The sequence below is a fragment of the Borostomias antarcticus genome (assembly GCF_949987555.1).
Source record: "Borostomias antarcticus genome assembly, chromosome: 5".
Classification (NCBI taxonomy): domain Eukaryota; kingdom Metazoa; phylum Chordata; class Actinopteri; order Stomiiformes; family Stomiidae; genus Borostomias; species Borostomias antarcticus.
This window is the reverse complement of record NC_140238.1, coordinates 6,870,114-6,897,815: the sequence shown is the minus strand read 5'-3', so window position 1 is coordinate 6,897,815 and position 27,702 is coordinate 6,870,114. Positions and strand designations below refer to the sequence as shown.

Below are 27,702 nucleotides of genomic sequence, written 5' to 3'. Positions count from 1 at the left end.
GTGTGTGTGTGTGAGCATGTGTGCTGACCAGCCAGGCGATAGCTAACGTCTCTGCTATATTTACATTAGAGATCTGATACGCGGGCCCAGTGTAGAACGGCTGGAGCCTCTGTTCATTTTCACACCTCCAACCTCCATGCTAATGGCCTTGTTCCCCTATCTCTTGATCCCCCCCACAAAATCCATTAGCGGGGCTTCACCCCCGCCTCTACTCATGTACATTCTGTGGACATGGACATTAGGTTGGCTTCAGTGCGGGCCAAAGATGGAACTCACTCCATATGGATGAAAACATGCCTTGAATAAAATTCAAAACATCACCTGAGCCTGAACCTGCTTTCTGCCCCTCAGCTGCCCGCAAACGCGCATACGATGAATAAATTAAAGGTGAAAAGAGCAGCAACACATCATCCAACACAGTCAGAAGAATGTTGGCAACTGATTATGTTGTCGGCTGTGATTCTCCGAACACGCCATTGTTTCAGCCTCAAAGGTTTTGTAATTACGTGAGCCAGGTGACTGGTGAACTATGCCTGTCTGGCTCAGCCAAGCCAGCCCAACGCCAGAGGTTGGCTTCCTCACAATCATCTCCTCGATGAGGAGGAAAACAGGCGTGATGGACTCAGAACAATGTCCCGGTTTCCGCTTTCAGAACCGGTCCGTCCCAGATGTCCAGCTCAGGTGTGGGAGAGAGGAAGCTCGCTAACGACGTGGGGTTTTATGAGGTGCTCTGCCAATAGGGGAGCCCCAATGACAAAAGATCTCAACGGCTGTGGTTGTGGAATCTGGCAAACCTAGCGAGGACTTCCTAGCCAGGTGGGATCGTATCGGGGGACTTCTCCTGCTCTATAAATACAGGTCATCAGCCCTGGGAAACAATAGCCAATAAACTCTGGAGGAAGGGTGTGTTTATCCAGCTCTCAGGCTAATGACAGGCCAATCATCGCCATCCTGAGTTCCCGAGTCAGATTTATGAAGCATCTGAAACAAGAAACACTGCAAACGTACAGTAGACGATCACAGACGTTAAGCCTTTCGGAGTGAACTAGAAGGGGTTTTGTTTTTGCTTTCTCTCCCCAACTGTGGGCCATTCAGGGTGAGGAATGTTCACCTAACAGACTGAGTGAATTCATGACATTCCAGCGGGCTTATCTGCCTGTATTTGTGCGGACGGGACCAGACGACTGGCTGGAGGTGGGACTTGGGTGTCGCCACTCGCCATTCTGCTCATTTCAAACACCGTATCAGTCTGTCACATGTGCATGCATGAGCGTCTGCATGCCTGTGGATTTAAACACAGCCTTTAGTATGCGTGTGCGTATGTGCGCGGGTGCGTTCGGTGTTTTCCGCGACCGTCTCCGACGCCGTGCCTGCACGTGTCCGCGTTTGCGGCGTGCCGCGCCCGAGGGCACGGTACGTGCAGGCCGTTCAAACGTGTGTGCGCACAAGTGTCCTTCCTTGTGTGTGTGACGACGACGGCTCGGGCTCCTCACCTTTCCCATTCCCGGGTTCTCCTTGACCTTTGACACGGCGCGGAGCAGGCATGGCGGCGCAGGGGGCGGCAAGAGCTGCAGGATGCCGCTGAAGTTGGTGGGGTAGATGGAGGGCTCCTGGGGGTGGAGCAGGGGGGGCTGGTGCTTCTTCCGCTTGGAGGAAAGGTTCAGCTTCTGAGCTGCCCTGGAAGGGGAGGGAGTGAGAGAGAGAGAGAGAGAGAGAGAGAGAGATGGAGTTTTAGGTAAAATACCATCAGTATATCCAAGCCATTTTGTCAGGTGAGAGGCTAGAAGAAGAAATTCAGAATGGCGTTTCTTTCTTCCAGAGTGAAGGTATGCCACAGGCCGGGGCTGAGTGAGGCTCCAGCTGATTGATTTAATGACCCGCCGTGACATTTCTGACGGTGTGTGCAGAGCTGCTAGACGCCACAGCCTGAAACCATAGCATAAAGGTCAACAAGCTCCTTTTTCTCTTTGCCAGAGTCAACAGAGCGGCCAGCAGAGGAGCGCTACGCCACCACTATCGACTACCACCGCTACAGACCACCACCACTATAGACTACAAGCAGACTACCACCACTACAGACCACCACCACTACAGACTACCACTAGACTACCACAACTACAGACCACCACCACTACAGACTACCACTAGACTACCACCACTACAGACCACCACCACTACAGACTACCATTAGACTACCTCAACTACAGACCACCACCACTACAGACTACCACTAGACTACCTCAACTACAGACCACCACCACTACAGACTACCACTAGACTAACTCAACTACAGACCACCACCACTACAGACTACCACTAGACTACCACCACTAAAGACGACCAACGGTACAGACTACCACTAGACTACCACCACTACAGACCACCACCACTACAGACCACCACCACTACAGACTACCACTAGACTAACTCAACTACAGACCACCACCACTACAGACCACCACCACTACAGACAACCACTAGACTACCTCAACTACAGACTACCACCACTACAGACTACCACTATACTACCTCAACTACAGACTACCACCACTACAGACTACTGTACCACTACTACAGACTACTACTACAGACTAACACCATTACAGACTACCACTACAGACTACCAGTACAGACCACCACTACAAACCACCACTACAGACTCCCGCCACTACAGACTACCACAGACTACCACCACTACAGACTACCACCACTACTCCTCACCACCTTTCCACTAAGAACACAACTGAAACTGGGGCCTTGGCTTGGCTTGAAAACGAGGCGGGAACTTGTCGCCATTAAGATATGGAGTTGTTCACCCAAAAAGGGTCCGTTTCCGGATGATCTATGCTTTGACACTTTCTCTAAAGTCATATATGCAATATGAGGACCAAAAGGCTGCTACGACACTTCCTGTCAGAAGAGCAGCTGCTGGTGGTCATGGCGGTGAGGCAGACTAAGTGGAGCCATTCATCATTATCAAACACAAAACAACTGTCGGAGATGTGACAGGTAAGGATGGCTGGCTTGCCACCTCACAGGCAGCGGGCCGTGTTAGTCCCAATCAACAAACTAGAGCGATCATGTCAGGACATTCTCCCATTTCACTCAATGTTAATCAGGTATGTTTGTGAAGCTGTCCGGGGTCCTGCTCATCTCTCATTAGTAGGCGAAGGGTGATCCCTGCACCCCTCCTATACTGACGACATGCACAGGCACACACATAAACACACACACACACACACACACACGTGTACACACAATACGTTACATGTGATCTGAATCTGAATCTGGACCAATTAGGCCCGGCGGAGTCCGCCTGGATAAGCGGTTATCTCGGAGCGGTTCCGCTGCGTCGGCGTCTGACACAGCGTTCCCAGGGTCAGACCCGGTCCCGCCACGGGACTCTAAAATCCGCAGTCATCGTTTTCTCCGTCGCCGTGGCCCAGAGCCAGGGAGGCACAAGATCGGTCACGGGGGCCAACGGCGCATTCCTCTCCGTTTGAACCCCCCGCCGTTCGCGAGACGGCGCCGATATCCCCGGACCCGCCTGCTACTCTCTGCTCTCCTGCAGCCGGGCCCACACTGGGGCTGCCGCAGACACAGAGGCACGGTGGATTCGGTTACCGCTGCACCTCATCTGGAGAGCCGAGGTCGGGGTAAAGCAATACCCGGAGGAAATTCAAATGTGCTCTCAGATGGTTTTTCACGAGGGCCGTTAAGGATCAGACGGACGCACAGACAAAGAGGCAGTTGTCGGCGAGGAGGGAACGAGTGACAGGAGAGAGAGAAAGAGAGATGGAGTGGGAGGTGAGAAGGGGAGAAATGTGGAGGTGGGAGGGTTTATGGGGCCGGGAGGGAAGGAGAGAGGAGAGAGAGAGGGAGAGAGAGAGAGAGAGAGAGAGAGAGAGAGAGAGGTCTGTGTGTGTCGCCCCCAGTGAGAGGCAGTTTTTCCTGAGCGACCAGCCTGAGCTCATTAGCCCTGTTCTGGGCTCCTCTGGACAGGGTGGGCCGCTGCCAAAAAACACTACCCCCCCTCCCCCCCTCCCCTCTCCCTCCCCTGCCCCCCCCCCCCCCCCCAGAGTGACAGCCGCACCACTCCCCCAGCATGCCCCCTGCAGCGACAGCCCAACAGCACAATCAGGGAACACACACCGCTGGCTGATGGAATAATTATTGCATCCAAGAGGGGCTACAGGGGGGAGATCCTCCCAAGGGACCCGCTGGTGTGTGGTAGCGCGCCGGGCCGAGGGTGTGAGGGAGCGAAAATGAGACGGAACAGATGATTATGTGAGGCGGTTGGAGAGACGGAGGAACTGTACGCGTGTGCGTGTCTGCCTGTCCGGCACACGTGTGAAAGGTGGTGTGTGTGTGTGTGTGTGTGTGTGTGTGTGTGTGTGTGTGTGTGTGTGTGTGTGTGGCGTAGATTCACTCAAGACAAAGATCCCCCTCTCGAAGACTGTCTCTCTCTCTTTCTTTTTCAGTCTTTGAGTCTCTCAGCCTCTGTCCCTCTATCTCCCTCCCTTTTCTCTCTAATTGGTCACGTTCAGCTGAGTGAAATAAAAAAAGGGATTTGCTCTCTTGAAGAAGGCACGCCACCGCAGTCGACATTTAGATTGTATAAACGCTTCTGGGTGCTGCTTGAATTTCTCATTTCCTCAGGTCTCCGGGGCCACGGGCAGTATCACAAGGCAAGCCTGTAACCTTGAGCGTTAAAGCCAGCCGCACAACGAGCAGAAAAGGCACTCTACTTGAATGGAGAGTCAGGGAGAAGAGAGAGAGGGAAAGAAAGAGAGGAGGGAGGGAGGGAGAGAGAGAGAGAGAGAGAGAGAGAGAGGGGGAGAGAAGCTTTGTGATGCTGTCAGTCCACCAGAGCCACTCAGTAGGTGAATGGCAATAACATCAGGACGCTCGTCTCTGTAACAACTCACACACTCACTAATGGGGAAATTAATTGCTTGTCACATGGCTCCCTCCCTCTCTCTTCCAGCATCCCTCCCTCTCTCTCCCTCTCCTTCCCTCTCTCTCAGCCTCCCACTCTCTCTCTATCGCTCCCTCCCTCTCTCAGCCTCCCTCTCTCTCTGTCTCTATCTCTCCCTCCCTCCCTCTCTCTCTCAGCCTCCCACTCACTCTCTATCTCTCCCTCCCTCTCTCAGCCTCCCTCTCTCTCTCTATCTCTCCCTCCCTCTCAGCCTCCCCATCTCTCTTTCTCCCTCTATTTATCTATCTCTCCATCCCTCTCTCTCTCTTTCTCTCAGCCGCCCTCTCTCTCTATCTCTTCCTCCCTCTCTCTCAGCCTCCCTCTCTCTCTCTCTCTCTATCTCTCCCTCACTCGCTCTTTCAACCTCACTCTCTCTATCTCTCCCTCCCTCCCTCTCTCTCTCCCTCCCTCCCTCTCTCTCTCTATCTCTATCTCTATCTCTATCTCTATCTCTATCTCTATCTCTATCTCTATCTCTATCTCTATCTCTATCTCTCCCTCCCTCCCTGTCTCTTTATCTCTATCTCTCTTTTCCTCCCTCCCTCTCTCCAGCCTCCCTCTCTCTCTCTCCCCTCCCTCCCTCCCTCCCTCCCTCCCTCTCTCTCTCTCTCTCTCTCTCTCTCTCTCCCTCTCTCTCCCTCTCTCTCTCTCTCTCTCTCTCTCTCTCTCCCTGCGCTCCTCTCACCTCCTCAGGAAAGGAGAGCCGTCTTGGTCACTCAGTGGAAAATGGGCGTGCAGAGAGGAGAGGCTCAGATTCCCTCATGCAATTTGGTTTGCCCACCTGTTCAACACCCGCATCCACACTAATGAAGCCGCTTCGCTACACATTATAGGTCTGAAAAGCACACACTGTACACTAACTAGGACCGTACCAAGAGAACAAAACAAGCATCACAAGTAAAATATCACTACACTGCCACAAACGCAGTCACCAAAGAGATGCTTCATTGTTGAAGCCATAACGTGAGAAGATTTGCCATCAAAAGTAAACTGTGCCCAGTGCCCAGTTTTCACAGTGACCGGAAAAAAACAACGACCGTGCAGAACAACAGAAGATAGACATGTGGAGTACTTACAGCTCTTTCCAATCCATTCTCTAGACACGGGTCATAGTCAAAGAGCAGACAACTGATCGAGCTCAACTTTGGGGTCAGCGTCTCCGTTTCCAGGCTTCCCCATTCCGGGAGCGTCAGACGGGCAGCGAGAGGGGCGGGCGGCGGAGGCGAGGCGGAGCTCCTCGCTGGCGGGGGGCGACGGGGGTCCTCCGTACGCCGGTCGCAATCATCAAGGGTTCCGCCTGATTTTACAGCGGTTTGTAAGGAGCAGGGGGTGGGCAGGGTGGGGGGGCCAGCGTCATCCTAACTGAGGCAAGTCCAGGGTGAGAGGAGGAGGAGGAGGAGGAGGAGGAGGAGAGGGCGGGTTACTACCCTGGGAAGGGGGGTGGGGTGTGCGGGGGAAGGGGGGGATCGTAGAGGGGTCCCAGTCCGGGGATCCAGGAAGTCCAGACAGGCTCTTGGGTAGGGAGGAGAAGAGGAGGAGTAGAAGAAGAAGAAGAGATCAGAAAGGAGAGAAGCACCTCCTCCTCTGATCATATTCCGCCGCCCCGTCTGCGTAGCGTCTGAGCGCCCTCCCGCACTCGGCAAAGTTCAGTTTCAGTTCAGCCGCGATCTCCGGCAGGGGCGCAGCCCTCCAGAAAAAAAAAAAAAAACACTCTCTCGCTCTTTCACTCTCTCCTCTTCTCTCCTCCTCTGTCGTCTCTCTCTCCTCTCTCGTCCGCCTCTCTCTGCGTCCAGACGGGCTGTTCCTCTCTTCCCCTCCGTCAGCTCACCCATGCTGTTCCATCTCCAGTGTGCTGCTGTGGCTCCTGATGCCTGCCTGCCTGCCTGCCTGCCTGTGAGTGTGTGTGTGTGTGTCCTTCCCAGAGCCTCTGCCGGGGTGAGGAGGAGGGGGAGGAACAGCGGCAGCCGTGTGAGAGAGAGAGAGCCAGGCGGAGGGGGACCGGCGTGTCTGGACTGGGGGGGCGGGCTCGGGGGGCGGTGGGGGGGTGGGGGGCTTCCGGGGGTTCGGGAATGGAGAGAATTCCTGCTCCCGTTACGGCTCTCGGTCCTGCTCCTGCTGCCGGAGAAATGCTGGCAGCTGTCCTGCCGTCTCTCCCTCTCTCCCTCTCTCTCTCTCTCTCTCTCTCTCTCTCTCTCTCTCTCTTTCTCTCTCTCTCTCCCTCTGTTCTCAGCCCAGCCCCTTTTCACTCTGGGAGCCAGACGAGGTGTCAGTGCTCGATCGCTGCCTGCTCGCGGCGTGATCCGAGACAGGGCTCTCTCTCTTCCTTTACACACACACACACACACACACACACACACACATGCACCCCGCCACACGCGGCATGAATACTTCATGCGTAAAGGAGCCCTCTCTTCTTTTGCTGTCCCAGACTTCAAACAGATTTGGTTAGTATGCCTACAGCACATGTGTGTGTGTGTGTGTGTGTGTGTGTGTGTGTGTGTTCGTGTGCGTGCATGCACGATACAGTAATGTGTGTTCAAGTGTGTGCACATTTGTATTTCTTTTGTCTTTGGGTAGGAATGCAATCAGCGAGATGAATGGGGGTGGAATTAATCATAAGGAGCGACACGTGGATAAAACGGAGACGCTTAAGTGTGTGAAGACGGATGGACCGTCCAGTCCCACCCTGGGTGAGCGATGTTCACAACTCACTAGGAAGGCTGAGAGAGCGGGGAGAGAGAGGGGGGGGCGGACAATGACCAGATGACAGCTCTGAGAGGCAGATTTACACCGGCCAGAGAGAGAGAGAGAGACAGAGAGAAAGACAGAGAGAGAGGGAGAGTGAGCACTCACTCACTGGTCAAGGGGATGAGGAGGAGGAGGAGGAGAGTGCGCGGCGTGGGTGGCCGCGCCGCCGTGGCGTCGAAAGTAGCCCGTGTTCCCGGCACCGCCGATTTAAAAAAAAAAAAAAAAAAAAGCTCCGTCCACCGGTCCTGTTTGAGAGGCTCCGCCCTCGGCTGCGGACAGCCGGCCGGCTACAGTACTGCTGTAACAGCTGATACACCGCCAGCAGCAGCGGCGGCGGCGGGCGGCGGGCGGCGGGCATCTGAGCTACACGCCGACAGCTCGGCGCGCGCCCCTGACACACTGCCCCACATCCGCACTCCGCGCCAAATCCCGGGGGCAGATACCCAATCCGCCGCGGCCCAGCCGTGCGTACGGCGCCGTGATATAGCACATGACTTTCACCTGTACTCACTCCTCGGTTTTACAAAGGATCTCCACCTCTGCTTCATATGCAGAGACAGGCTGATTCTAATGGTGGTATACGTATGAGGTGTGGGTGGATATGGAGGCGGGGCAGGGATGCCCGTGCTTTGCCAGATTGCCACCTGCTGCTTTCCACCCTACATCACTTCAGACCACGCCTGCTAAGACAGCGACGGCCGGGAGACAATACCGCCGCCAGCATTGGTCACCGGGCGCACTCATCGGTCTTAGAGCCATCGCTACGGCCACAATGTGGTTTTGTATGTCGGTCCGTCAAAAGGAGGGGGGGGGTAAGAATAAGGATCCACCGCGGGCTGGACCATCCACGCCACGGTCTGAGCTCCATCACTGTCCCCGGGCCGCACAGACCCTCCGGACAGATAACGAGGGGAACACTTACTAACGAGCCGCGTTGAGATTAATGAGCGAGCGTCGGCCGCCGTCACAAGAAAAGCTCTCCTTCAGTTCCTTTTGTTGACGACAAAACGGACATCTACATTCGGAGGCTCGACAACAGGGGGTGTGACAGCGAGGGGGGGGGGGGGGGGGGGTACATAGAGGGGGGGTTGGGCTGCCTGCCTAGCCTGCTATTCACAGTTTGGCCCGCTGTCAATAGTCTCTCGAGACGCCCTTTTCAAGCTTTGTCAAATTAGCAAGAGAAATTCCTCCGGCCGGTGAGTCATTAGTCACAGTGCCATTAGCTTGTTTGTGCAGATCGGTCTGTGGTCCTTCGTCCAGCTCCATGGCTCTCTGGGTAGCCCCCCCACCGCCCCCCGTTCTGGAGCTAATCACCATGATACCCCCCCCCCCCCCCCCCCCCCCCCCACACACACACACACACATTCTGGGGCTAATCACCATGATGGCCCCATTTTGCATCCTGACATTTCCTTTCACAGGTCCTCCTCTCCTCTCTCCAGACAAGATAAGGCTGCTCTGGCCATTCAGACGTGGATCAGATCACCGGGGCTGATAGCCCCTCTGCATCCCCCCAGACCACTGTGGCTCTGACACCACGGACGATTAACAGGAGAGGAGAAGATAAGGAGGTGGAGGAGCAGAGGATGGTGGAGAGGAGAGGAGAGGAGAGGAGAGGAGAGGAGAGGAGAGGAGAGGAGAGGAGAGGAGAGGAGAGGAGAGGAGAGGAGAGGAGAGGAGAGGAGAGGAGAGGAGAGGAGAGGAGAGGAAAGGAGAGCCCATTGGCTCTGCTTGATTAGAGACGGGATAACTGGACCACAGCCAGCCTGTACAGTATGTGTACACACACACGCACGTGGACACACACACACACATGCACACGCGCACACACGGATAATGGCTATATATCCGCTGCAGTTTCTTCTGTTCTCAACAGGTGAATGAGAAATGGGTGGGTTTGGTTTGTATGAGAAGAATGGGAAAATAAAGTCATTGAAATCAATGTAGAGACAGAAATGCCAGCTAAGCAAGTGTTCAAGATTGATTGTGTGTGTCTGTTTGTGTGTGGGTGTGTGTTTGTGTGTGTGTGTGTGTGTGTGTGTGTATGTGTGTGTGTGTGTGTGTGTGTGTGTGTGTGTGTGTGTTAAGTCAATTAGGAAAGGTGTGTTTTTGAGAAAAGGAAGAATCGATAGGAAATCTCCCCCTGAGCTAAAATCTGGTTCATACATCATCCTATTGATGAGCCGACCTTGACATGGACACATGTCCCTGTGCGCCCGGGGTGTAGGGGGGATCAAAACAAACACTCACAACAGTGAATCAGCTGCTGCAGGACCACATTTAGGCTTTACAACAACAACAAGCCCCCGTCAATCAACCTCAACACAGGACTGAGGGTATTGAAGACAAACACCTAATATCTCTGGGAGTAAACAAGCAAACAAACAAACAAACAAACAAACAAACAAACAACAGCCGTATGTTCAAGGTGCTCCGGATGGCTGATGCCCCAGGTCGCCTAGCAGCTGACCCAGCCAGCCGCTGTGATTAACCACAGATGACATCAGCCAGCAGACACACAAAGGTGATGTCATCGACCGCTCTCCAAAGACAGACAGACATGCAGACAGACAAACAGACAGGCAGACAGGCAGACAGACAAACAGGTAGGCAGACAGGCAGACAGACAAACAGGTAGGCAGACAGACAGGCAGACAAACAGACAGGCAGACAAACAGACAGGCAGACAAACAGACAGGCAGACAGACAGACAGACAGACAGACAGACAGACAGACAGACAGACAGACAGACAGACAGACAGACAGACAGACAGACAGACAGAAAGCCAGGCGGGCAGACAGGCAGCCAGGCTGCCAGGCAGGAACACCCTGCTAAGATTTAGTATGGAGGTCAGGGTGCTGCTCATTAAGAAGAGTGAAAAACACTCACATACCTTAAAAAGCTTTTTCCCCGCCCATAGTAGCTGTGTCTCAGAGGGTCAGAGACTCTCTAACGGCTAATGAATGTGCGGCCTGTCTGAGTGACAGCTCCCCTTCCTGATGTATGGCCAGTGTGGAGTATAAATACATGCATTACCCCAACGCCGCATACATGTGGAGTGGACTGGAGGGGTCAAACCGACTCAGGGCTCTTAAAATAACCAGAGGGCCCTGGGAAGATGGTGGTGCTTGTAGAATGCGGAGGAGGGCTAGTGTTACCTGGGCCTCGTGGAAGAGAACGGGGAGGGAAGGGGGAGGGTCTATAACTATGTCCATCAATTTCTCATGTTGGGAGGGGAGGGAATGACAGGGCTGACATGAATGTGTGGCCATGGTTTAGTCTGGCATCAAGCCTCTGTCTCCTTTCTGACGGAGCCCCGCAGCAATCATGGGACCGCTGGGATAAACATTGCACTAGATTCTCTCTCTCTCTCTCTCTCTATCTCTCTCTCTATCTCTCTCTCTCTCTCTCACTCTCACTCTCACTCTCGTCTCACTCAAAGCAACAAAACCAACCATAAATATCACGACAATTCTCTTAAAAGGGGCTCATTAAAAGTTAGTTGTGGTCACAATCTTGTGACGTTTCTTGGCATTCAAATGAAAACAGCTATTCTCTACATCTCAGTTTTCCGCCTGACTATCCTATTTTATTCTCCAGATTCAGGGTCCCTTGAACAAAGAGACAACCCCAACACTGGCTACACTGCAATACTGCAACAGCTCTCTCTCTCCTGCACAAACACCAGAGAGCAGAGCTAACAGACATATCTGTCGGCCAAATCTGATCAATCTTAAGCTCTACCTCTCAGCTGAGCGCCCCCGTCTCCTCCGGTCACATCTAATGGCGCTCTGCGGGATGGCGTCCACCCTCCAACGCCACTTTAGCCCGCATCTAGCAGGAAGTGGACAAATACCTGGAGGCTAGGCTTTATTGAGTTTCTATAAATCCTAGCAAAAGAAAAGACAAATGGATCTGGGCTAAAGCAGACAGCTATAAATGCAATGTCCTGTTAACGTGATAGAAAAGTTCTTTGTCTTACCGACCGGGCCTTTTGTTCCGTTGGACACTGAATACCAAATGGGGCATCATTTGTGTGCTGCGGACGGCCCAAGGCTGAACACGTCTCTGCCTCAGCCCGCCCTGGCCAATTAAGTAACGCCTGGAGCATTCCTATAAACCTCTCACAGCGTCGGACACATCCCATCACAGATGGCTGTCCTATTTCACTTATTGATCATTCTCTACTGGGTGGACATTTCAATGCGGGGGGTACTTAGTCAGTACAAATGTGATTGAAAGGCAGAAAAGGAACATCTCCTTCAACCTTCCTGTTTGAGTAAAGAGAAAATGGCGCCGGACTGACTGTGGTTTGATGAACACATGCGATGTCTCCTGATCTCCCAGCCGCTCAATTGAAACAGTATGTGGGAAAGGAGGGATTAAAAAGCCTCCTCTGGAGAGAGAGAGAGAGAGAGAGAGAGAGAGAGTGAGAGAGAGAGAGAGAGAGAGAGAAGAACAGGGGATCAGCGGGGAGAGAGCGCAGGAGATAGAGAGGGAAGAGAGAGCGGGAGGAGGGGAGGCAGAGCACAGTGGATATGCGGACGGAGAGAATGAAACGGAGAGATGAAGTGGGACAGAGAGAAACAGAGCAGGGAGAAATGGACAGGGACCTCAAGAGAGGAGAGAGACAGAGAGAGAGAGGGATATGAGAGAGGGCGAGAAAAGAGGAGAGAGGGGTGAGGTGGGGGTAGAAGAGAGAGTGTGTGTGTGTGTGTGTGTGTGTGTGTGTGTGTGTGTGTGTGTGTGTGTGCGGTGGTCTGTACAGTCGTACTCGTCTCCAGATCAGCGCCCTGGGCGCAGCGTCAGTGAGCAGCCGTCTGCGAGGAGGTCAATCTTTTCACGACCAAGGAAAAGAGAGAAATGATGGTTGGCGCTTCGGCCGCTCCGCCAGTCAGCCTGGAATCACTTTATTCCCAGAATGCACCAGACTGGGAATCCCCTGTTGGCCTAAAATAAATGGAACAGTTGGAGTCTAAATGAAAAACACTTAATATTCTACGCTGATTTGAGGTGGACCACCGAGGATTAATCTTTTCGAAAATTAGTTTTTTTGTCTTCTTATTCTACTATGGTTGATTTTATCACATGCAACATGTCAGAGTAAATACACACGGTATCAGTATCACACAGCATCACACAGAATATCATTCTGCCATTTTCAAGGCCATTGCATCAATTTCTGCTGGACACCGGCTCAAGAATGAAAGTATGAATGCACTGCCAATATAATACCAGCAATATCAATGCTTTCTGCATGAAGATCGTCTGTGTCTGAGCCAAGGTTAATCCGCTATGACAGCGGAGGGGGTGGAGGGCTGGCGGCGGTGCCGGGCGGCTCGGAGGCCATGTGTGAGAATCAGCCTGCAGCCGTGACTTCCTGTTCCTTTGTGCTTCCTGCTGTGCTGCCCATAAAGCATTGTTGTGTCTCTACGACCCGAGCCCACAACGCCCACACCCAGTGCTCCCAAACGCCCACCTCCTCCTTACCCCCCGCCAGCCTCCCACACAGCCCCCCGTGAAAGGCCAAGAGCCCCTCCAGCCAAGCCCGGGGCTTAAGGAGGGCTTAGGCAGCCAAAGGAGGGGATTTGGGAGTAAAAGTCAGGGGCTATAACTCCATTTGCAGTTCATTTTATTGTTTCCTAAATTGCCTCCTCAATGGCATCTACAAACACATCCTGCTAATGTGGCCTGTGTGTGTGTGTGTGTGTGTGTGTGTGTGTGTGTGTGTGTGTGTGTGTGTGTGTGTGTGTGTGTGTGTGTGTGTGTGTGTGTGTGTGTGTGTATGTGTGTGTATGTGTGCGTGTGTGCTTGCGCGTGTGTGCTTGCGCGTGTGTGTCTGCATGTTTGTGTGTGTGTGTTTGTGTTTGTTTGTGTGTGTGTGTGTTTCTGTGTGTGTGTGTGTGTGTGTGTGTGTGTGTGTGTGTGTGTGTGTGTGTGTGTGTGTGTGTGTGTGTGTGTGTGTGAGCGGGGGCTAAGCCTCGGTGAGTCGGGCCGAGCACGGGGCTTCAGCTTGGCAGGAAGCATTTGTCAGTCAATGAGAGAGATGAGCCAATTTAGGGCCCCTGGAGGAGAGAGCTGGAAATCTCAACAATGAAGCCAAAAGGTCCGTATAAGAAAACTTTCAACAGATTAACTAAGCGTATGCAATATACCAGAGTCTGCCGGGTATTCTGGAGGAGCACTGCTATGGAGGGCTAAAAGAAAATTCCCTTTTCCCATGATTTCATTAATGTCAGCTGATGATGAAGACATCTCCCCAGACTGCAGCAGATCCACACCCCTGGAGCTGCTGATGGAGACGAACAGCTGCTTTCATCTCAGCCCCAACATTTTCCTCAGCTCTGCCGACACTCTCTCGCTGCAGCATGTACTCTGCGGGTCACGCGGGAGCTGCAGTAAGAGATAGCTCCCTCGGCGCACGACGCGTCCGGCGCTGAAACTCACCCGCGCTGGGTGGAGGCCGCGGCCTGAGGTACGGTCATCTACACTCGTGTCGCATCATCACTGACTAGGTCTCTCCACACTGACTCTCCAGTGATCAATCCAAGACACCAACAGAGAGAACATTTCATATGTGTTGTGTATTCATGCAGACGTCTTTCCTATCAATGAAAGTGGCCTCTTTTCAAATGGACGAAGAACAGGATGTCAGGGGAAGCGAGCAGAAGAGAAAGACGAGAGAAAGGAGAGATGGAGAGAAGGAGAGATGGAGAGAAGGAGAGATGGAGAGATGGATAGATGGAGAGATGGAGAGATGGAGAGAAGGAGAGATGGAGAAAAGGAGAGATGGAGAGATGGAGAGAAGGAGAGAAGGAGAGATGGAGAGATGGAGAGAAGGAGAGATGGAGAGATGGAGAGAAGGAGAGATGGAGAGATGGAGAGAAGGAGAGATGGAGAGATGGAGAGATGGAGAGAAGGAGAGATGGAGAGAAGGAGAGATGGAGAAAAGGAGAGATGGAGAGATGGAGAGAAGGAGAGATGGAGAGAAGGAGAGAAGGAGAGATGGAGAGAAGGAGAGAAGGAGAGAAGGAGAGATGGAGAAAAGGAGAGATGGAGAGATGGAGAGATGGAGAGCTCTCCTGCTTCATCAATCACAGGCTGGCAGGGTAGGACACCTAGTGATTATTTATTTGCACCTCTCCACGCCGAGGCTATCACAACAAACAGGGCCGCGGGCTGCTGGGAACATTTGGAAGAGATTAATCAGGGGGGTCGTCCTGAGAGACGCGGGGGTGGGAGGTGTGGGGGTGGGGGGGTTGGGGTCGGGGGATTGGAACATGTGTTCCTTAATCTGCCATCTACAATGAGTCAATAGAGAACCTTTGGGAACACAGGAGGGATCCGGCCCAGCCAGGTGAACATGGTTTAGGGGAGAGAGGCGTTAAAGGAGTAGTAAAGGGAAAAGGCATGTTTAGCCCTGTTCTAAGGTTACTTATGATCATATACAATGGTTCAGATCAAAACGTTGACAAAACTAGTACTTTTGAGAAGGTCTGATAATTGCTCTACCACCGTTTTGGTCATACAATAGATGTGGGTGGGCATCTTGAAAAATCTTTCAAAAACATGTTAAACTCTAGGGTAGGAGAACGCAAGAACGAGACTCTTCTAATTACTACAGCTAGAGAGAGGCAGAGATGAATCTTCGAACCTCAAAAGGAACTAAGATCAGGACACAACCTTTAAGCGCATTGTGTTGCCTTTGTGTGAAATGCGGCATATAACGTTTGATTTGATTTGACTTGACAACTCTATTATTCTGGTTAAACAGTTTACTCAACACACACGTTCACACGCTCAAAGTCACCTTTCAAATCACACATATCCCTACACACACTTGGGACTCCAGTTAATCTCGGCATAATGAGATTTTTAGCACTCAGTGAGAGCTTCTCACATGCTGGGTCATGAACACATCACAGGCTATATAATCCAGACCGCTCAAGACAATCTGCTGCAGGCAGCAACAACCACAAACAAAAGATAAAAACCCCATCTCTGCTTTTACTTTCCTCCTAGCGTTTTACTGCGAGCCAGCGGGAATAAATTATCAGACACAGAACAGAACACCATGTCTCCCGTCAAGCTAATGTGCACATGACCAGAAGGTAGAACATCGGCGTTAACATGGCCACCGTCTTGGGTTGTTGGGCTTCATGATTCTGACGATTCCCCCGCGCCAAGTTGGCCCACTGTCCCCCGAACTACCCCACCCCTCCTGGGGTGGTGGAGGTGAGGGAGGGGCAGAAAGCCAGGAGGACGGTGGAGAGGTGGAGGTTCTTCATTCAGCTGGTGATGAGCTGCCTGCACTGACAATGGCCTTATCCTCTATGGACATTTGACTTTCATCTATAAAACCGTGATCATCCCCACTCATGATCAGAGAGGGGGGTTATGAAAGAAAGACCGCAGTCTTAAACAGAGAATGAGCAGTTAGGGAAATCAGCAAACACAATGTATAATAAGATATTCATAAGTGAGAGGGTGGGACAGGCTGGCGCCGAAGAGCTGAAGAGCTCCTGTAGACTAGAGAGCTCCGCCGGTGGCCATCTTGGATCTGCAGCCTACAGGAAGTGAAGCCCGGGTGAGCTCATGGGAGCAGGGAGCACAGTCTCCCAGACTAGGCCATAAAAGTCCCCAATGCATATTCGACACCATCAGCTATTGCTATTAACTCCTCTATTCTTATTCCAGCCCTTGCCTCTGTCTCCCAGCACAATGGTGGGAGGGCTGTCAGTTGTAATGACAATGATAATAGACTACATTTGCATGCCACCTTCCACTGAGAAGTCCCAGGCATAGAGATTAACATGGTGTGGGGGTAGTTCACCCCAACCCCTGCTAGTGTGATGAATACCATCCATTTAACAAGCTAAGCTAGGGAGAATTTCTTCTACAAGACTCCTATCACTAAACACTAATAGGCAGATCAGAGCAAGCCAGCAGGAGTCCTACGGGCCTCAATTAGTGTCCCTATCTGTGTGAGGGGACGCCAGGCCGTGGGCAGAGGAAGAGGCCTGACGATGTACTGCTAGGATGCTGAGGACACGGTCTCTCCTGCCCACACACACACACACACCGTCACACACAACCTGGCCTTTCAAATCGCCGCCGCCAACACGCCGGGAGACAAAAGACTCTTATGTGAGGTGACAGGAGGTCCAGCGTGAGTGAAAGGGGTCTGTCAGGGCCCATGGTAGCCCCCCCCACCCCCCGTCCTACCGGGCTCAGGCGGGGGCCCAGCGAGAGCACATAGCGGCACCCAGCACAGCAGACTTGAGTCAGCGTTTTAGACCTTTTGTTTGTCAGCGTGTGCAAATGACCCCCCCCTCCCCCGGCTGTGTGAGTGGGCCAGACAGACTTCCTGACTCAGGGTTCTGGGGGGTGGGGGGTGAAGGGAATGCACCCAGGGTGCGGAGAACCCTGTCCAGGACCTCCATTTAACAGGCCATAACCATGCAGGATCTCAGCTGCTCCTGACAGGCAGAGTGAGGGAGAGTGAGAACCAGCGGTCAACCTCAGAGGATGTGATTTTCAAGCTAAGCAGCCAAGTGGTTTCTTCAGAAAGTAAAGCCTCATCCTGGCTTTATACGGTGAAACTGCCACGCAACTTAAGTTGCTTGAAACTTAGTTGAAACTATGTTGCAATTGAGTGAGTTGCATAGTGTAAAGCCCTCTGCAACACACTTGAAACTGTCTGAAACAGTTATGTTATGTTATGTTATTTTTATTTATAATGCGCCCCCCAACCAACTGTTACATCAGCCCGGGGTGCAGCCCAGGTACAAAGGGGGACAAACAAAAACAAAGGACTGCAAACAAACAGATTAACAAGAAACGCCAGGAATTGGAGAGTTGCAAAGTTTTCAACTTTGTGAAACTAGTTTAACGCAACAGCCAATCAAAACGCTGATATAACGTGTCAGATGATGATGTCACAGTTAATGAATCATTTCCAAACGATTTCAACTCCACAAACTCTAGCTAGCTAAATCGAAAAGAGAATGGTCTCTTGGATGCTTGAGGAGGAGATTATCCTAATTTTCCTACTGTTTTAAGACCATAACGATCTGTAGCTTGTATATCTCAATAAAATAAAAAATAAAAAGAAGTGGCAAACAGTGAACCGCTATCTACCAAACTGTGTTGGCAGAGTAGGACCTCAGCAGGGTTAGTCAGGGGTGGGCTGAGCTGTGGGGCTGGCCCAGGGGGTCGAGGGTGTGGGGAAGGCCCAAGGGGTGCGAAGAGAGGCGCTCCATCTGTCCGCTACAGGGGCGACGGTGATTGAGGTGGAGGTATATTATAGTTCCCCTCAGGAGAGAGTCTGCTGTGAGATCCCCTGGGCACCGAGACAGAGCTAGACCTCCATCTCCATCAACACCTCCCCGCTGATGACGCTAGACAGGCCTCCCGGTTGCTCCTCACACCTGGGCTTATCAGCAGCCCCCCCCCCCCACCCCCCCGCCACCAACCAGTTCCACAGCCTCAGCTGTCTTGCTGCCTGTTCCTCTCCACACCACAGCCAGCCATTAGCCCAGGCAGGCGGATTACGGCAGGAAAATACCAGCTGGTGTTTTATCCCACAGTAAACAAAGAGACAAATAGATCGGCGCAACGCAACCTAACGCCACCCACTCAACACTTATCCATCCGAGGCCTCTGGCGTTGGTTCCCATTCAACAGATTCTGACTCTTTTAATCTGCATTTCAACCGAGTGCTCTTCCCAGCTGAGCATTCTGCTCACACTCTGCCACTACAGGGACATCCAGCTTTAGAGAGGCTCAACAATTAAACATTTACCCTTCACTTCCAGGGCTTAGACAGTCTGACACAACAGCGATACAAACAGACACACACACACACACACACACACACACACTTCAACTACAGCGTGCATCTGGTGTTAGAGTGAATGCTCTGGCCAAGCCCTAGGAAGAATGACTTACTTTAGTCCCATGGCGGTGGTGTGTCCAGTGCTCCCATCCACAGGCCCTGACCTCGTCCTCCTCCCCCTGAAGCTGACGGTCTGAAGCATTGGTCCAAGCATGGTCGTGTGTGTGCGCGAGGGTGTGTGTGGGTGGGGTTGAATGTGTGTGTGTGTGTGTGAGAGAGAGTCCCAGCCAGCAGATCCCCTGCTCTGTCTCTTTATCCCTTGGCTGCCCCGAGCAGCTCCCTCCACTCAGCATGGACCCGCCCTGTCGACCGGACCGGGACCGAGACCGGGACCCCGCTGTAACTCACCCCCCCCAGCCGGACACGCACGGAACAGGCCTGCTCTCTCTCTACACACACACTCCCTCTCTGGAGCTCTATCTGTCCCTCGTGGCCAAAGAACAGTAAGTGAATGAGAGAGAGAGAGAGAGGCCAATGCAACTCCCCCGCACCACACACACACACACACACACACACACCTACCTACCCCTGAGAGCGCTTATCTCACTCCCCTCCTCCATGACCAAGCTCAAACAGGAAGGACATGGTAGCAAACTCACACACACGCACACACACACACACACACACACACACAGTCACACACACAAAGCTACTAAAGTGATTCAAAGGAAAACCAAGCATAAGAATAGGTTTGGGTATCCTGCTGTTCACAGCTCATAAACCTCTCTGCAAGGACAATCACTTGTTAGAATTTAAGAAAGGATGATTGGGTTCTGTTCCATTGTTGAAGAGGATCTTTTGCACCTCAGTCTCACTCAAATCACGATAATACCCTCAAAAAAAGTTTCCGCCCATTTTCACCATTTGCGGTGCACCGATTGGCCAGCGTTTGAGACACAAGCATGCTTCAGACTTGTTTCTATGGTTACTTTGTGCAGTAGCCTCCGTGAATCCGTTTCTGACACGAAAAAAGACGTTTGTCGAGAGGCTAGCGAGCGGTTCTGCTGCTGCTACAATTACTGGCGAACTCTGCCTGCCTGCCTGCCTGCCTGCCTTCTGCACAATCACAGTCATTACCACCGCCTCTCACCTGGGCAGCAGCTGTGGGGCTGAGAGCCAGAGCCGGGCTGGGGGGGGGGGGGGGGGGGCTTGGCCGGGCCGGGCCATAAAGCCCGCTTCCTCCCGACACTCCTCCAGGTCCGCATTCCGACAAACAGCTGTCGGCCCCGCCCCCCCGCGGCGCACGCAGCCCCGCCTGCCCCGCCCGCCGCAAAAAACACACCTTGCGCGCTCTTCTCCTCCCTCCTCTCTGCTCCTGCATTCTGATCACTACTACTGTGATCCGGGCCTCGCGTCTCTCATTCTGACGTCTCTCCTTTCTGCCTCTCTCCTCGTATTCAGTGAGGAGTCTGGCTCTAGTGCTTCCTGGTGGGGGAGTGAATAGCCCTGTTCCAGACGTGCAGACACAGCAGGAAGTCAGGGATGGCGTCTTTCCTCTTTGCACACGGACTACGGAGGCATTATTAGGCATAGACCAGCCAGAGAAGCTGTGTGTGTGTGTGTGTGTGTGTGTGTGTGTGTGTGTGTGTGTGTGTGTGTGTGTGTGTGTGTGTGTGTGCATGCGTGTTTGTGTTCCACTTAGTTTGTTGTCCCTTGGGCCCAGGTAGGTGCAACACCTCGGTCCCAATCAGCAGGTGTTAATCAAAGCCAGGGACGGGTAGTGTGTTTGTGTGTGTGTGTGTGTGTGTGTGTGTGTGTGCGTGTGTGTGTGTGTGTGTGTGTGTGTGTGTGTGCGTGTGTGTGTGTGTGTGTGTGTGCGCACCTAGGGACGGGTAGAGGGGGAGGAGCCGTGTGTCATTTAGCCGCGCAGCTCGCCAGGCCCCTGCCGCGGACGCTGCCTGCTTTCATTACCGAACGCTGTGTCAATACGCTAATCATATGCTCTGTCACAAAGCAATCAGTGTTCAGCGTCCTACTGAGCTCAGCACTCCCTTCTCCCTTCCATCAATTCTTCAACCCCCCCCCCCCCCCCCCCCCACACACACACACTGGTCAGCAGACCCTGCCCTTTAACCTTGCTGTCTCCAGGCTATTTAATGGTCGGTCTAATAGCCAATTGCTCATTATTGACCCCGGGCCATCTTTGTTCCAGCGCACTCTGGTTGATAGGGGAGCAGAGCCGTTACAAAGGACAGCAGAATGGGACACGAGCCGCGTCTCCTCACTTGCGTTGGACGACATTTGCTGTAGTCACCACTGGTATGAAAGTACATGTATTTACAGAGACTAGCAGATGCCTTCTACTATGTTTGGCTTGTAATTAGTTTCCGAGCGGTCGAAAAAGTAGAGGTTTGACAGATGAGATTCACGAGCAGCCAGCAACAATCAGAGCCTGGTCATACTTCAGCCTCCGCTATAAGTAACTCAGGAAAGGAAAGCTCCTCTCTGTGGAGATAAAGACTGGAGACATTATAAACAAAACACTTATCTAAATCTCTTTCTCTTGGACTGGGGCCACATGACATAATTCTCAGATTAACTAAATCTCAGAGGGAGACAACAGTTGACAACGCAGAGAGTAATGGCGCTTAGGGATTCTTGGTTATCAAACCAGCATTAATAATGAAATACTTCTTCAATGGAACAGACATGCTGAAATGAATCCAAAAACCAAATGCTTTTTTAAAAACCCTCAGTGACTGAGCTCATGATTGGTTTTTCCGATGAATAAAAAGCACAGTGCCAAGAGACAATCGCAGAGGAAGACTCTTGTATTCTAGTTCTCTCTTTTTCACTTAAACCTTCTTTGCAGCTACAGTACCTAATTGCATTCTAATGAAAATATAATTTCTGAGGAGAACAGCACTCTTGAATGTCAGACATGCGTCCTCGGAGCTTGTTCCACTCGGCTAGGACGATTCTGCTCCAACATCCTGGGCTCTCAGCGCTTGCATATGCATTTCCACTAATTATATCTTTAGAGACATGAATATGAATACTAATCACAAGATAGTTTTCAATCAGCCCCAAAGTGCTAATTTGATCCTCAATCTTATGCATTGTTAATTCAAATCCCTCTCCGAGAATGGGATAAAAAAAAAAAAATTTTCAACTCAGTTCTTTCTGACCTCTGTAGCATGCTATCACTGCAATTAGCAGTGCTACAGTCCTCCGTGATAATGGCATGAGGATGACAATAGGGGACGATGACGATGATGATGATGATGATGATGATGATGATGATGATGATGATGATACAGTAGAAGAACGGTAGGAAGTGGGCGTGCGTTACCAATCAGAGCATCTCCACCACCCTGTCCCGTCGTCTATCTGAGGAACGCGACGCCGTTTAAAACCGACAGACTTCGTCAGCCCCGGGTTCTGTCCTGGCCAAGCAAAACAAGACATTCTTGGACGGGAAGCAGCTTTGGGATGAAATGAAAGGTCCGACCCCTCACAACATCCCCCACCCCGCCCCGTCTGTCCCACCAGGGAGAGGGGGGGAAAAAACAAGTTCGCCCCCCACCCAGCCCCCGTCTCACCCAGGCAGGGCCAGCCAGCCCGCTCCGTTTGAGCTCGCGTCCAAAAGAAAACACCGGAGCGAATAAATCAGCCCGGGAAATTAACCCTGTCACACCTCGCCGTTGTTCGGCGCTGACCCCGCCGCTCCACTCGCAGGAAGTGACACGTACAGGAAGTGGCACATATAAAAGAGCATCCACAATACCCCCCCCCCCCCCGTGCCAAGGGAGAGGCCCCGCATTCCCAGTCCTATACACTGACCTCAAGCTGGGGAGCGAGAGAGAAGCTCGTTTCGAGGGCGGGGGCGGTGGGGGGGGCTGAAGGAAGCCGAGCGCCTTACCCAGCAGTCCTTGCGGGTTGTTGCTGTCACACTCCACCAGATCCCTGGCCTGTCTCCTCCTCCTCCCGGGGCGCGGGGCGCGGGCGGCCCTATGCATCATCCTTCCTCAGCCTCCCTCAGGCTATAGCATTCATTATGGCCCAGAACTCCTGAGGGAGTCGGGGGCCGTGCAACGGGAAACGGTTGCACACTGACCAAACCTGCCCGGGAATTTATCAGTGACAATCCGCCACAGCACATTAGACTGACCCAGCACAGGCGGAGATGTCCTCCAGACACAGGGCGTTTAGTTTAGACACCAGGGCTGAACATGGCAGCGCGACAGCCGGCTGGGAGAGAGAAAGCACCGATGACAATAAATACAAGCTACATTAGCCTCGCTACAATCGCCACGCTTGTAGAAACGCCTCGCTTTGAAGCGAATGCACAGAACCGAACCACACTGCAACAGCTAAACGTCGGAGCTCGAACAGCTCGTTTCAGGTTTTAACCTTAAACCCTTTTGTAAGACACACCCTTTCTGCTTATGTAATGCCAGCCATTATCCATTCATGGTCACTGGTGCCTAGCTGAAGGTGTGCGTAGCCCAAAGCAAGCTATAACTCAAGCATGGCAAGGACAACATCTCTGTGGAATAGGCCCACATCACGCTAGTGTGACCGTGAACCATGACCCAAGCGTGTGAGGACAAGCCTGCACATAGACCCTGTCCTCAACACGCTATACACAGAAGACCAACACACGCACACGCACACACACACACACACACACACACACACACACACACACACTAACCCAAGATCAAACAGTATAGCCTTCTCATCTCTCTCAACCCTTTGACAGGTTCTATCGTGAGGTGTGCTTTGATGGACAGGTCGGGCAGGGTTAGGATTGGCGGTGGGGGGGGGGGGGGGGTGGGGGGGGGGTAGGGGGTGTTGCTTACCTGATGAAGAAGGACGCCGCAGCAGACGCACTTTGGACGGAGCTGTGCGTGGAGGTGTGTGTGGAGATGGCGCCTTGGGGTCCCACCACCACACACTGGCCCAGCTGGCCGGGGCCCCTCTGTCGGCTGGGCGTCAGGCTGGTGGCGGCGGCGGCGGCGGTCTCCGAGGCGTCCCTCTCCGGTTCCCCCATCAGACCCTGCACCTGCAGACACACACGCGTGCACACACACACACACACACACATATTCCTATATTATAGGCATCACTACTATACCAGCACTACTGGACCTGCACTCCTCTATTCCAGTCCGTTTAATCCGTCACTTCTCTCCTCCGTCGCAGATGGACAGCAGCTGCTGAAGCCGGGCCTGGAAATGGACGTCAGCACTCTTCCCCCATCCGCTGAGCGGCGGTCCCCGCAGAATGGCGAGGGCGGCGTGCACGCCACGCCCCCAGAGAACAGCGAAGGGGCACGCGCCAGCCGATCCTCATTGATCGTGGCAGCGCTCTGGAGGAGGCTGCGCGAGCAGTAATTAAGTGATAACCCAGACTATCTAATTAGCTATACTAAATCACTGGCTCTCTGTACTGTATATATCAGCGGCTAATCAGCCGTCCACTCATTATGTACGGAAAAGCACGCAGCTCGACTCCTGCGAAAGAATACTGAAGCAGGGAACGGGAAACTAGGAGCGAATCAACAGGAATCATCCTAACTGCGGGCTCCATTGTCTCGGGAAGGAGCCTGTCTCTCCAGCCCCAGTGGAGGTATGTTCGCGTCCATCTGTGGAGCAGGGTCGAGGCTGCGGGCCCTCGGGGGCCGGCCTCGGCAGCTGGGCCGGGACCACAGACGGCAGCGGTCTGGAGCGGCAGAGGGGTGAGATGCCCCAGCCTGGCCCCAGGGGGTGGTCATAACCAGGGGCTATGAGGTAGCAGCAGGTCCGGGCAGGGGGGGAGGTGGGAGGCGGGGGCTCAGCTGGACCTCCAGAGCCTCTGGGGGGCCTCTAGCTGGGGGGGGTGTACTGTGACACCCCCCCCCCACCACCACCACCCCCTCCTGGTCCAGCAGAGGGAGCCCTGAGAGGGTCAGCGCCGTCACCATGACAACACCAGGTTAATCCCCCATCCTAGCCAGCAGTCTGTCCAACAATACGGCCGTAGATGGCTGACAAGAGCTGCCTTTGTGGGCTAGGGTGACAAATTGCAGATATAAGCCTTTAGTTGTCCCTTCTATTAATAACAGTGACACATACACATTGGGCAACCTGCAACCTTGAGTGGAACTCGAAATGTCATTTCACAGGATATATTTTGTCAACACAGTCCAGGCCCTCTGCATATTTACCCTCTCCGTATTTACCCTGGATTCATGTTTGCTAACTAAAATAACATCATTTACAATCTTTTTATAAAGCGTGGGCCTTCCAAGGGTGCATGTCATCTGTCAACAGCGGCTGACAGCTGAACTATTTATACGCCACGGCTGACATGCGAGCGCTTAGCATCACGGTGTCGGAGAAATACATTCAGGCGCACTCGCACGAGAACCGGCACCAACGGCAGAATGCTTATATAGCTCAGGGAAGCACTGACAGTTTGAGCTTTAAAACCCTCCATCGGCCTGTTTCTGAATCCCTCGCAGCTGGGAGGGTTGGACGGATCTGGGCCCGGGTGATTGGCTCCGGTGACAGGGGCGGTTATGATTTGTGAAGTTCGCGACGGAGAGAGAACCGGGCGCCAAGCTGAAATGAGCCGAGCGAGGGGAGGAGAGGGGAGGGGCGGAGTCTTCTCACGCACCCGCTGGAGCGGAGAGTCTCTAACGACCCCCATCCCGGTGTCCGTGACAGGGCGGGAGCTCGGCGCATACCGGAGAGGTGTGCCCGTGTCACACCGCCACGAAAGACTAGAGCACTTCACACGGACGGGCGGAAAGCCTATCTGGACCGCTCATCACAACACGGTCATAGATGGTGGTATCGGCTTTGCCAACCCTCCCAAACACACAAACACAAATACCCACGCACACACACATGCACGCAGCCTCTAAAACACATCAGGATGCATGTCAGGCAGACTGAGGGATTGATCCTCGGCCTCTGTGGCAGCCGACCGCTGCTGCTGGTCTATCCCCTGGTCAGGTCATTAGCCTGCTGCTGCTGTGTCGGGTGCCATGTGTCCAGGGCCGCTCACATTCACACTGGCTGCCAGTAATGAGCAGGCCCACCCCCCTTTAACCCCCGGCCCCCCAACGCCGCCCCCCCCCCCCCCTCCCTTCTCCCGCCAATGCTCTAACTCCTGTTTACCACTGAGAGAGGGGAAGAGAGAGGGAGAGAGAGGGAGAGGAAGAAAGAGAGAGAGAGAGAGAGAGTATTATTCTCCCCGTGCAGTCACAAGCCAGCCGGTCAGCCTGGCTGCCCATGAGCTGCGATCTAAAGGCCACCTCTGCCTCCCGGGCTGAGACCGTGAGCCCGGCGGGGATCCCCCAGCGACCCCTGACCCCGCTGTGCGACACAGGCCGTAACTGCGGAGGGGAGATTAGGCCTCGCTAATCTGGACCAGGCAGGCATGCTCCGCTGGCTCTACGCCACCGTGCTCGCCTTCGTTACGAAATCCTCATCGAAAGAAGTAAAACCACGACATGTGCCCCTCGCTCTCCTTCCTGTACCCTTCCCTCTCTCTCACCCCCCTCTCTCTCTCTCTCTCTCTCTCCCCCCCTCTCTCTCTCTCTCTCTCCCCCCCCCCCCTCTCTCTCTCTCTCCCCCCCCCCCTCTCTCTCTCTCTCTCTCTCTCTCTCTCTCTCTGGGGTGCTGTGCCCCCCCAGCACAGCTGTAAGGGCGCAGACAGCAGCCCAGATGGTCTAGTAGTGGGCATGGAGTGTGAAGCGGACAAGCAAGCGAGTTCACTTCGGGCCATACACACACACACACACACACACACACACACACACACACACACACAGACACACATCCATACACACACACACACACACACACACACACCGAACCCTAAGGGTCTACAGCACTGTTTTAGCAGATGAATGCACATGTGATTGTGGACTTTGCGGAGCAGAGGGCAAATAACAGATTTAGGTCAATCATTTAGTAGTTTTGGCAACAACATTCACCATTCACACTATGGCTGTCTGCATGAATGTGCACTCTGCATGACTGTCCATTCACAGTCAATCTAAACAGATCTGACACCAAAAGAAAAGGCTAAAAAAGACGTTAAATGAACAAAGGCAAAAAAAGGTGAAGGGGTGACTCAGCAGATGCTTGGACTTTGCCATGCCAGGTTTTTGTAAGGTTTTCTCCATAGACCGGGAATAGACGGCCTCAGAGGTGAGCGCATGCGGTTTTCCCTCCATTTCAGCGTCTCACACCAACGTAAGGGTCAGCCAGGCACGTCTGTTAACTTAGCAAGGAGGTACACGTATATAATGAATCGTATAAAGGTCTACAGATATAATTCCACCCCACAGTCAAGGATGTGAGTTTTTCAAGGTGCCCTATAATGGGCTGTGCTGTGTGCAGCCCGAGGCTGGAGACGTTGTTGGATGGCTGTCTGGCAGAGGCCATCTCCACCTCCTTTGTCAGCCTCACTGCTCCCCCCTCCCCCCCCCCACAAAGAAATCAAGAGGGAATCATGAATTAAAGCACTTGCCTTTCGGCAGCGCAGAGCTCCCAATCCTCCACGGCTCGCGTGGGTTTTTGTCATCGTGACGGATCTCATTTTAATGAAAGAAAACAGGCTGGAGAAAATAACACCGGGCCCATTTCTGCTGCGTCTGTAACTCCACATCCTGAAGGGACATCTCCCTGTCTCGGAGGGGGCCCGGGCCCCAGCTATGTGGCGTTGTGAAAGACAGCCTGGCTCTCTGTGGCACTAATTGCTTTTAGACACGTAGGGGGAGAACACAAGACAGCTATTCCCTTTCATGCCAGGCGTTTTCATTTGCCCTAGATTGCACACATGCCGTTAAAAAGCTTTTGGTGGCCCCACATAAACTGGCACTTGTTGACATTAAAAAAGAGTCATGAAATCTGGTTTCAATCTTTCAGGTCAGAAGAAGGAATAACACTGACAAACACCATAATGGGGTGCAGATTTCAGGAAGCCGCGCAAATAAGCTGAGAAACAGCGAAAAGCAGCCTCTAACATCTCAGCCACACTTAAAATGAGCTGGATCTTTAGCAGTGTAACATCGCTGTAAGAGTTGCAACGATGCATTAGTGTAAATCTGAACAGAAGAGTTGCTATAACATTTATGCG

At 53.0% G+C, this 27,702-nt stretch overlaps 1 protein-coding gene across 1 annotated transcript in view; it reads right to left on the bottom strand.

The window, feature by feature from the left end:
* Positions 1-27,702, bottom strand: part of kif26ab (kinesin family member 26Ab) — a gene marked incomplete at both ends in the record, with an annotated part of 48,624 nt that overhangs the window by 15,435 nt on the left and 5,487 nt on the right. The window contains 2 exons of the mRNA XM_084438412.1: positions 1,494-1,677; positions 23,430-23,632. Coding sequence (XP_084294538.1) covers positions 1,494-1,677; positions 23,430-23,632 — 387 coding nt within the window. The remainder of the gene's footprint in view (positions 1-1,493; positions 1,678-23,429; positions 23,633-27,702) is intronic.